The sequence below is a fragment of the Anomalospiza imberbis genome, chromosome 10 (genome assembly GCF_031753505.1).
Source record: "Anomalospiza imberbis isolate Cuckoo-Finch-1a 21T00152 chromosome 10, ASM3175350v1, whole genome shotgun sequence".
In the NCBI taxonomy this organism is placed as follows: Eukaryota; Metazoa; Chordata; class Aves; order Passeriformes; family Viduidae; genus Anomalospiza; species Anomalospiza imberbis.
The window spans coordinates 22713573-22725025 of NC_089690.1; the positions used below are offsets into that span (position 1 = coordinate 22713573).

Consider the following 11453-nt stretch of genomic DNA (forward strand, 5'->3'; position numbering starts at 1 on the left):
CCCCAGGAAAAATCTAGTAACTTATGAGAGTGAGAAGGGTTAGGCAGTAAGAGATCTCTAAAGCAAAAGAGGACTTAATTTATCAAGCTCAGAAACATAGATTGAAGCAATCAAGGTACAAGATGATGACAACCTGAAAGAAAGTATTAGTTCAGGGAATGGAAAATAAAATTGCTCAGATGCTATAAAGAAATAACACATTGCTCAGAAAAAAAGCCCATTTGCAAAGTACAAGAAAAAGAGCAGGATTAAATGCTGGGCCCAAATAATGGCTTCAATAATGAAGGGCAATATTGAGTCATTAGCATTCAGTGTAATATTACATTTCAAAATCAAAGCCACCGGTAGCAGCAGTCAGAGACATGATATGTGTAACACAATCTGGTTGTTAAAAATACAGGACCTCACCACACTGCCTTTGGCCAGCTCGAAGGCTCCACTGGGGTCAGGTTATGCACACACAGAAAGATGGTGTCATTTTTAAACACATTTGTGAACACTGCCAAATAAACCAAAGAATAATTCAGTGGGAAAAAAAATACTTCAGATTATTTATTTTGGATATGGTGCAAATAATAACACCAACCAGAGGAGTACAAGCAATGAGGGAATCTTCTCTCAGGTGCTCAGAACAAGAAGTTCCAGTTTTGCCCTCCTAGAGGAGATGCCAAGGCATTTCCTTAGGTGAAAGGGCTCCTTTTGCATTTGTGTATCTCTTTTCTGTGCAGTACACCACGGATGAAGTATTCCCCTTAATGGGGGGTTTAATCTAAATGACCCCTCCTGCACTCGCTTCAGCAGCCAGAATAAATCTGTTCCATCTTCCTCCTTGCACAGCTACCCACACCCATCTGTCTTTTCTCTTTCAAAGGCCTAAAAAAAGGCACAGGTGGCAAGAGAAGAGAAAGAGGCAGAGAACAGCAGAAGGTAATCCTGTCTTTTGTGATTTAACCCACGTTAACAGAAGGGATGGTTACTGCTTATGGTTATACTCAGCGATTCCTGCTCTGCTTGTACTTTTGTCTATCTCCACCAGGAAAGCAAAACCTGTCAGGAAACTGGTGAGTCAGCATGCTGCTGCTGTTTGTCTTAGCTGTGAGGCATTGATTTTCTTCCCTGATGCTTTGATATAGGGTCACAGGTATCCGAACCAAAATCTTTACTGAGAGCAAGGGGGTCATGGCAGCAAGAGCTGTTAGTTTAAACAAAAAAAGTCAATTCTGTTTTTACAGTATTTGCCTGGATGTTTAAATTTTCTGAGACAGTCGAGAAGAAAAAATATAAGCCACACTTTTCTACTTCAAAAAAAAAAAAATGATCGGTGCAATGCTTTTCACAAAATCTTCCAAAAGTCACTGAATATTTCACTGTTATCAGGTATCTCATATGTGTGTATAATTCACACTAGAACTAAGGCTAAAATGCAGAGTAACTCCAATATATGGAAGAAGCAGCACTTTAAAATCTTTAGCACTTGTCCAGAAACAAGGTCCCTTTCAATATATCTGAAATTAGTGCAAAGTCACCATGCATTTTCAAACTCTAAGCAATTTGGCAGAAAAATCTCAAATAATCTTGTAAGTACTTGAAGGTTAACATTAAGCAAAAGGAAATTTGGTCTGCTTTAAAAACAAAAATGCAAAGGCTGCTCAGGAAGCTCTGAGGTTTCCCCCCATGTAGAACAGCTCCATGAAAGTGATCACAGTATTTCCATCTGCAGTGAGGTGTAATCAAACAATCTCTGCTTAATAGGATGGAGATTAGTTATGAAATAAAACACAGAGTCAGACCATAAAAAGTTAATTGCAAATAACTGTTTTCTTGTTTAAACTGGCAAGAAATTCTGAAATATTTCCTCTAGAAAAACATAGGTGAGCTAGAATGTAGAATTTACCACTAAAAGGCTGAAAGGAAGGGAAAACCAGCCAAGCAGTACAACAAGTGAAGAAACCAAAGTGACCCAAAGTGACTGGGCAGGAAGGTCTGTACACTGACATGACAGTCTGGGATTTATGGCCAAAGCCAGCTTTAAGACACACCCCTGAAAAGTCTTCAGGTTGAAATGAAGGCACAGACCTGAAGTCTCAAATTAATATAACACCAGGTGCTATTTACTATAGATTTTTAAGAGGCTTTGAGATACACAGGTGAAAGAATGATACAATTAGTACTGCTAAGATATAATTAGTACTGATAAAAAGTTCAAGTTACAGCTAAAGGTGGACAACAAGACCTTCTTAACCCTTTCTGGACACACCACTGAAAAAGAGATGCCCCAGAATATCTCATATCCTTAGCCTTATTCAGCAGTTTGTAGGGATGAAACACATCCAGTGTTGGTTTTCTTAGTTCTTATAGAGACAGGGTAACTGAGAGGCATTTTATAAGATTTTATTACATTGTCAGTCTCGATGAAGAATGAGACCTAAGAGATGTAAAATTCAATGCCATACTATCAGAAGCTAACTTATTTCTATACTATACTATTTCCAAGCTATAAGAAACTTATTTCTTGGTTACAATACTTTATAAATGTTTTTCAGCTTATTAGCTTTTCCTACACAATACTATTATTACTTTACAAATCCATTTCTCACAATCCAGAATAGTGTCTTGTACTTCTGTACTACTAAGCACAGGAATGACACAATTTAATAAATGCAGAAATTTAACTAAATGTAGAAGTTTAACTAAACCCTATTAAGCATATGCTGTGCTTTTCATCTGATGAGTTCTCCCTGAACCTGGACCTTTTCTGAAAACCCTTTTGCCACCCCCAAGAGATGCCAGGCTCCAGCAGACATGCACAGGGAAATAGCTCCTCCTTTGGCAGCAGCACACGGGACTGTGTGAAGCATCCTCTTCACATCTCAGACCTGACATGCTACAGTGCAGGGGTGTTTAAGGCTCTTGGTGCCTCTGTGGCACTCATCTCCAAAGGACTCTTCAGAGACATTCTCAGGTCTGCATTTCCTGCAGAGTTCTCTGTTACGGAAACAGAAGGGGGAACAGAACTACATCAAACAGCAATTACAGAAGCTGTGTCACCTCAAGTGGGTGTATTTTCCTCATCATTCTATTTTAATTCCTTCACAACAAGCAGAGGGTGGTTTTTCGCTTGTTTGTTTGCTTTTAAGGTCAACCATCATTGGCAAAACAAGCAAATTTCTAATGGGCTACTTCAGCTCTGTGTTCTTCCTGTACTTTGTTTGTTCTCCAAACACAGTAACATCTCAGTTTATCAAAGTCTTTGCTTCTGATGTATAAGTATGCATATACTTCTGTCCACATCAAGCAAAATTTCATCAAAAGATCTTCACTTGGTAGCCATCACAATTGTGATTATTAGGAATTAAAGACCATGCTTCATCTTTGCTTGACAACGCATCATTTCAGTCAATAACAGAAAATTCCTCTCTGTTGTAGTACTTTGTGGAAATAAAAGCATAAACAAAGCTTTGTGGAGTTAGACTTTCTAAAGCAAGCACAATCCCAAGTGTTCACTGACAAAATATTACCTGTTTAAAGCATAACTACCACAAATTTGGTAAAATTGCTTCCAAATAGTTGGAAGTTTAAAATAAAGAGACATAAACCAGAGATTTTGGTTCTTTGACTGGCTGAAGGCAGCTGTCCATGCTGCTTTCCCATTTCCCAAGATTTACAAAAGCCATAATCTGTACAAGACAGCAGGATGTATAGCAGGGAGACTCTGAATGGATGGCATAGGTTTGATTGGACAGGTATTGCTAAGCAAATTTAAAATCAGGTGTGTTCTCTCATTACAGTCACTCTTTGCTTCCAGGTCAAAGTCACTCGAAGAGCACAGCCACAACCCCTCGTGATTAGCTTTATCTTGTTTTTTTCTGGAGCTCTGCTATTCCTTGCTGTGAATAACATCTGGGGTAGGAACATCCTGGCGAGGAGTCACCCAGGACTCTGGAGCCAGCCAGAAGTGTGGGCACTGTGGACAAACATGACTCAGGTAAGACACATCAATCTCTATGAACTGAACTCATGAGGAAGTTTTCTTAAACAACTCCAGCCCTGCAGGTCCTGAATTACTTTCCAGTAAATGGGTCCCAGGTGAGACTCCTCCAGCTTCTGCAACCGGCAGCCAAAGCTTCTGCTTGACTGCTGGACAAGCCCATTAACCCCACAAATCAAGGAGGGAAGGGGCCACCAGAGGAAGCTGATCTCCTCCTTCCTAGAAGGAGCAGAGGCCCAGGGAGAGGGCAGCATTGCAATGATCTCCAGCTGTAACTTCATCTTCTCTAGCACTGCTTTCTCCAGGGGTAACACGACCTCGTCCAGCTCATGTTCTCGCATCCAACTAAAGATATCCAACCCCAGCCTCCTGCGGGGAGGAGTCCTCACCACACTCCCCTCCTCAGTCACACCAGGTAATTCTGCAGCTGTTCTACCAGGCAACATCCAATTTTCCATGCTATTTTTCACCTAAAGCCCCTACAGCACTAAGGAAATCCAAATGCCTTCCATCACAGATTTCTTCCTCTGAAGCATAAAGTTGACACAATGGCATTGCTGGAGATCATATTGGTTTGTTATTCCTTGGTGAGTGTTCTCCATCTCACACTGACAAACCAGGACCCTCCAGCAGAGCCCTGAAAATTTGGCTTGGCATCGCTGCGGCCAAGAAGTGGCACACAAAATGTTACAAACTCTAATAGCTAAGTAATTAACCTCAAAAATGTTTGCCTGCACTAGCACGGTGGAACCCATGTGCATCTACAGAGGACCAGTCCTTAATGACTCACCTTATAATGGGAGTATCTAGCAAACCATCCAGTTCAGTTATTAATAAAATTCAAGCCAGTTCTTCTAAAGAAATTATTTCAAATTTGTTAAAAAAAAAAAAGGAACAACAAAAAAATAAATGAGAAAACAGAAAAAAAGGAAGAGGTGATTATCCAAGTGTTTACTCTGAATACTGTACACTTTTATTTGTAGAGCAGGAAATGATAACCAGAAAAAGGCAAAATCTGAGGTCTATGCAAAGAGTATTTGCAAACTTCTAAGCAAGAAAAACAAAATTACTATGTTATGATGCAACTTTTGTTTAAAGATTAATGAAAACCAGCCAAATGTCTCATTTTGAAAAATCAGGTCAGTACAAATACACACACATCCTTTTGCTCTGTCAACAACAGCAAAAAAACCCCAGTAAGACTAATTAAACCTGGCATATCAGCCAAAAGTCTCAAGCTTAGATAAATACAGTACCCCAAACCTAAGGCCACTATTAGAAGAGTTCCAATTTTTTGGTAACTCTGTCAAATTTAAAGATTTTCACTACAAAACTACCTGGCCCTTTGGAATTGTTTGGCTGTGAAAGATCAGCCTGGCTTTGTGGGTGAGCACAACCAGGCGCAGAAAGTTTCCTATCAGACTAGGAGGACTTCAAATACTCCATGTGCTAGAGGTTTGAGAAATGAACCAGGCTACTGAAAATAGCTTTATATTGATATTTCTCCACTGGTCTTTACGATAAACAAGTCTGAGTTGAACTGGTGAGTGGAAAAAAATGCCCCTTGCTCCCTGCAGACAGGTATTACTCAACACACAACACACACAGATCCTAAAAGAATGACAAGCCCAAGCTTTTAAAAAGTGCTAATATTATAAAAATTATTTGGCAAAGCTTTTCATTCTCGAACAGTTGGTTTCATGACAATGTGTTTCTGCAGCTCACAAGCACACATATAATAAAAACCTCATCAAGAACAGATCCCTGCAATGGGACAGATATGTAGCTGGAAGCTGTGAAAGTTCACACTTCAGAAAAATCAAACTAACAAACTGCTGAGCCCTGATAATTGTTTCTTGAAAAAAAAAACCCAACCCAAAACATAAGCTGTAAATAGCTAATCAAGAGAGATTCTTGACTGATCTGCATAACAGCAAGTTTTACTAACCCGCCATGGATTTCTTACATAAAAGTATGTGGATTACAATTTTTTTTCCTTTCTACACATATGAAACCTTGAGAAAAAATACTGAAATCAGAAGCACACACACACTTCAGTTATTTTTGTCCACAGAAACCAAACTCCTATGACAGACTAGCACAGAAACCCATACAGAAAGCCAAGGCTAAGCTCATGTCTTGGGGCAGCTCATTAAAAAAAATAATAAATTAAAAAATCTACACAGTGCTAAGAAGTATGTGTGTGTGAGCTGGGGAAGCACAGAGCCAGCAATGCCCAACCAACACTCCATGGGTTCTCCCCAGCAACAGGGAGCTTCCAGAAATGCAGTTTTAAAGGAGCTGTGTGCCTTGAATCCTTTCCACGTGAATAATGCAGCTCCAGGAAAATGCCAGCTTCGATGCGCTTGTTTTCACCAGGCAGCAGAAACCAGCAGGACAGCAACAAAGCCTGGGATGTCTGGGGTTTATTCAGGGTTTTTTTGGGAACAGGCAGGAGGGGAAACACACAGAATTCCTTTGGTGTAATATATTTTGTTTTATTGCTTCTGCAGCACATTAGAGTCGAGTTCACGGATGACGTGAACTCCAAGTACAAGTTCAGAACACCCAGGGCTGTGCTCCTGTGTTGGGAGCAAACAAGGCACTAGTGGGTCAGTTGACAGATTTTTCTAATTCTGGAAGTCAAATTAAAGAAACAAGTTTGGTATTTTTTCTTTACAGAATCTACTGAAGAGATTTGATCTCTGAAGTTTTCAGTGAAACAAATTGGAGGGAGCAGTTCACACTTCCTGCTTGCACCATCAGCATGGTGACTCAAGGCATGCATCCTAATTTTGCTTCTTTTTAAAAAAAAGTCTTTTGCAACCATTATTTATGCCCAACAGCACAAGGAATAATGAGGCCTCCATTCCCCAAATCTTGGAATTTGCCCTGTACTAAAGCCATGAGAGAACTGCAGCTAAGTGACTTCACTGATAAGCACAGCCAACTTCAGAGTTCCTTGGAGTCCCAAATTTTACAACCCCCAAACAAATCAATCTTTCTTTCACTGGCTGTGTATAAAACATAACATTTGCTTCAACAAGTCCAGAAGCCTTTTGAATACAAAACAGGAAAGTCACCAGGAAGGAGTGGGAAGGGGGTGAAAGCCAGTACTTTCTTGGAGTGCTGACCCATTAGAGCCAACACACCCATCCCTGACACTGCATCAAGGCAGGAAAAAGACAGAAAGAAAGAAAGAAAGAAAGAGAGAAAAAAAATGCAGCCTTTGGCAATGTGGGGCTTCCAATCATTAAGTCTGACACAGACCAACTGAACAATGAAGAAAGTTGAATTGCATTGCAAATTTATGTTCCATGCCCAGGTTATGGAATGTAGTGCAATAGGGCATTGGGCAGCAACAAAACTGCATTCCTTACAGAGGGAACAGCTTGAACCTCATGATTTGTGCATGTGGGCAATACTGAGTGACCTTCATGCTTTCCAGCATTCACTAGAAGGCAGATTTATTTGTAATCACAAGTCAGCTGTTTTGTTTTTGGGGACAAACATATATTTGGAAGAGCAAAGGTTTAAACTTTGTATTAAGCAGCAAATGCAGAAGCCAATACATTAGCTTTAAACACTGAATTTGAAGACTACACTCCAACATCCAGATTGGACAATATTAGAATCTGAGAGAATGCTTGTTTGCTGCTCCTTTTTCTGTTTCCTTTGAGAGAGATATGTTCATACTTCAGTCCCATTAGAAAGCAGGAGCCTCTCTAGCATACACCTTATCTAAAAAGATGTCCCATTTCAACATAAGGGATCCAACACTCACAATGGACAAATTCAGTGATATTGCTCTTACTGTAATGGACATAATACAAGACTATCTGTATTTTAACAAAGAAAACCCATCACATTTTTATTTTAAACAAGCACTGCCTGTTTCTTATTTGCAATTTTCTTAGGCATGAAATAAACCACGTTTTGGATAAGGTGGCAACTGAACTGGACTGCAGCACAACAGATCCTAGGACAGTATTATTAAAATAGCTAGCAGCTGGTTGCACTAAAACCATCCCCAGGATACAAATGATCAGTAAATTCTGGGTTTGTTTAACAGACCAAGGTGATAAACCATAGATTATCTAAAGCTTCCACATCATCGTCCTTGAACTCCTGGAAAAGAAATTCTAACTTAGATTTAAAGGAAGTTGAGAGACAACATTGGGCACAACTATTTCTTGATATGCAGAGACATGAAGGCATGGGACAGGATTAATGATTTTTCCTGCACATCCAAAAATCAAGAAAATTAAAAAGCATGTAGAAGCATACAGTTCCTGATGTTCCGAAGCAAACGGCAAGCAAAATCTTATTTACAAACATGTGAGATAAAGCAACAGAGTTTTGATTCTCAACTTCCTACGAGTTGCTGTAAGGAATTTAATTGCTACCTCACAACCTGACGTGCCCCTTTCTCAGGTACCTGTACAAAAACCCCATCTGCTGAATAGAAGAAAGTTGAATACTGAACACGTAAGAAATTTTCATACAAAACTGCCAATGGAAGCACACAAGGCTCTGAAACAATTCATAAACCCACACAGGTCTTTATATAAGGTTAATGGTTTGCTAACCAAGTGCCAAGGTTCACAAAACAGGTAATTTTTGTTTCTTTTTTAAAATCAGGTTTGAACTTTGTCCATTTTTCCTAACCACACTTCACGAAAATCTCAGCAGCAACCTCGACGGGCAGAGGATATTTTACTCAGAGGTGTTCTCAAACACCTTATTAATAAGAGAGCACAGGAAAGCCTCAACCCTTCAGCTATATACTTCGGTTTGCTGATGCTGGGTCAGGCAGCACGACAGCAGTCTGAGCATACTTGGATGACTAACACTGAAACGGGCTGAAAACAGCAGCAATCATGACAGAGACAATAAAGAACCCCAGCAATCGCACACAGCTCCAAGGAAAGAAATATCATTAAGAATTGCTTTTAAAAAATGCAGGGAAAACGCAGTTATGATGCCCCAATGGGCTTTCTTAAAGGCCATTTTTCATTAAAGGGATTATAATGTATGATATTAACAACACACCTATAAATAAAGTATATGGCATAAGGAAATATGAGCATAAAACCTTGAATGAAACTTTAAGGCAAACAGATTACAAAGTGTTGTAATAGAATGACTAGTACGTCAAAGGAAAGTGCATAGTGCTAAAAAAATAGTGGTAATTTTTAAAACTGTCTTGTGAAATGAAAGACAGCAGTATATTGAGCTAAAATAATACCATCTTTTGGAGATCTTAATATACACCACTGTCTTTACTACAGTGCTTCAAGCAGAAAATTCCTCTGAAGCTTATAATTAAAGAAGAGACCAAGGCAGAGGAATGATGGGCTAACAGGGCAGAAATACACTGGGTGTTCCACACGGATGCCCCGAGGGGTGCTTTAGGATGGCTCTGCCCCTCTCCTGGGGCACTTAGGAAGGACACTCAAGCATTCAAGGAACACGTACAAGGAAGCTGCTTTCCCCAAAAGTGATCACCTCAGGTCTCCCATGGAAATCAACAGCAAGGAACATAAAAAGGGGGCTTAAGGAGTGTTTTCTGCAACGTGCAAGAAGCTGTGCGCAGCCTGGGGGAGTAAACGGAGGAGGGAAGCATGAGCACTGGTGGGCTCGTGTGCCTCTCCTCGGTTGCACCGGAGAACAATTTCAGCTGGAGGAACGGGGTTAGGGCAAAGCTGGTTACAAAGACAACCTTGAGACTAAGGGTGGGGTATAAACGGCTCTTAAAAGGTGGCAAGTGATGTCTGAGGTAAAGGCTAAATGTTTAAAAGAGAGGGCAAACAGCGCAAAGACGCACTCGATAAAGGGTCCACAGAGGCTGCCAGCGCAGACCACGGGCTTGAGGGTGCAGCGTGCGAGGTGCGTGGGAGGCAAAGAGCAGGAGATTTGCAGGAGGAAGGCGCAGGGCACAGCCTGGAGGACGGGAGGGGAGGACAGGTGAAGCAGCCGAGGGAAGGCTCGGGGCAGGTTGAGGCACAGCACGCCGGCAGCGCATGGCAGGGGGCTCGGCAGGGAGGCGGCCGGAGCGAGGGGCAGCGCGGCGGGCAGGGCAGGGCAGGGCCGGGCACGGCCGGGGGCCGGACCTACCTGGGCGTCTTGGCTGCGGCGCTCTCCCGGCGGTCCAGCACCCCGGGCACGCAGTTGGTGAGCTCGGTCCAGTCGGCGTGCAGCCCGCAGCTCCAGCCCGTGGAGAAGCGCGAGAAGAGCCAGGTCTCCCTGCGGTTGGGCCGGTAGCAGGTGCACTTCTTCTGCCCGGGCCGGCAGTCGCACGGCACCTCCAGCCGCACGTTCTGCACCAGGTGGCGGCCGAAGGTGGTGCCGCCGGTCTTCTGGATGTGCAGAAAGACGATCACGTCCTCGCCCTTCATGTCGAACGCGAGCTCCCGCTCCAGCTCCCGCACGGGGAAGTAATACTTCTTCACGTAGTGCGGGTCCGGCGTGGGAAAGAGGTCCAGCTCCTCCGAGTAGGAGCGGCCGCTGGGGGAACCCAGGCTCAGCCCCGGCCCCACGTACTGGTACAGGATAAGCATGAAGCACACCGAGACGGCCACGATCAGCAAGAACTTGCTGGTCCTCTCAACCATGGTCCTTCCCGCACGCTTCATGTGTCACCATCTCCCGGGGCTGCCGGCGCTGGGCAGACTGCGGCGGTGCCGGGGGGTGGGCGGCGGAGCCTCGGCGTCTGTGCCAGCCGCCTACCCCCGCTGCTCCCCGGAGCAGAGCCTTCCCCGGGGGCGGCGGGCCGTTCCCTGGGTCGCCTCGGCTCGCCGCCGTCCCCGCCCGCCCCGCCGCGGGCAGCGCCGGGAGCGGGGCAGGGGCAGCCCGCAGCCAGCCGCTCCGGAGGCGCCGCGGCACAGCGGCAAACTTGGGAGAGAGAGACTGGGAGAAAGAGAGAGAGAGGGGCAGGAGGGGGGCGGAGAGGCACCGAAAGGCAAGAACCAGCCTCCTCCCGCCCTCCCTTCCCCGCGCTTCAGGAAGCCACCCCCATTCCGGCGCTGCCTCCGCCGTGCCCCGGCCCCCGCGGCACCGGCGCGGCTGTGCCCGCCCCCGCCGCCGGCTGTGCCCGGCTCGGCTCGGCTCGGCTCGGCTCGGCAGGGCCGGCAGCGAGCGCTTCCTGGCCGCGCCGCCCCGCCCGGCATGCACAGCGCCGCCCGCGCCGCCCCGCGCCCGCGGCCACGCTCCGACCGGCGGCGGCCCCGCCCGAGCCCGCTCCGCTCCCGGCACCGCTCCCGGCACCGCTCCCGGCCGTGCTCCGCTCCCGGCACCGCTCCCGGCACCGCTCCCCCGCCGAAATCCCCACCGCTGCGGACCTAGGTGGGCTGCGAGCCGGCTGCGCCTCGCCGAAGCACTCGGCTCTTAGCGCTTCCTTTATGTGCCGCCTTAAAATTAATCCCGAGAAGCGGAGCTCGGCGCTCCTCGGGGGCTAGGTTTCTGC

At 44.8% G+C, this 11453-nt stretch overlaps 1 protein-coding gene across 1 annotated transcript in view; it reads right to left on the reverse strand.

Annotated features, from left to right (window-relative positions):
* HS6ST1 (heparan sulfate 6-O-sulfotransferase 1) overlaps window positions 1–10907 on the reverse strand; it is a 189233-nt gene extending 178326 nt beyond the window's left edge. Inside the window, exon 1 of the mRNA XM_068201284.1 lies at window positions 10106–10907. Within this exon, the coding sequence (XP_068057385.1) occupies window positions 10106–10623 (518 nt within the window). The 5' untranslated portion in view covers window positions 10624–10907. The remainder of the gene's footprint in view (window positions 1–10105) is intronic.
* Window positions 10908–11453: the final 546 nt, after the last annotated feature.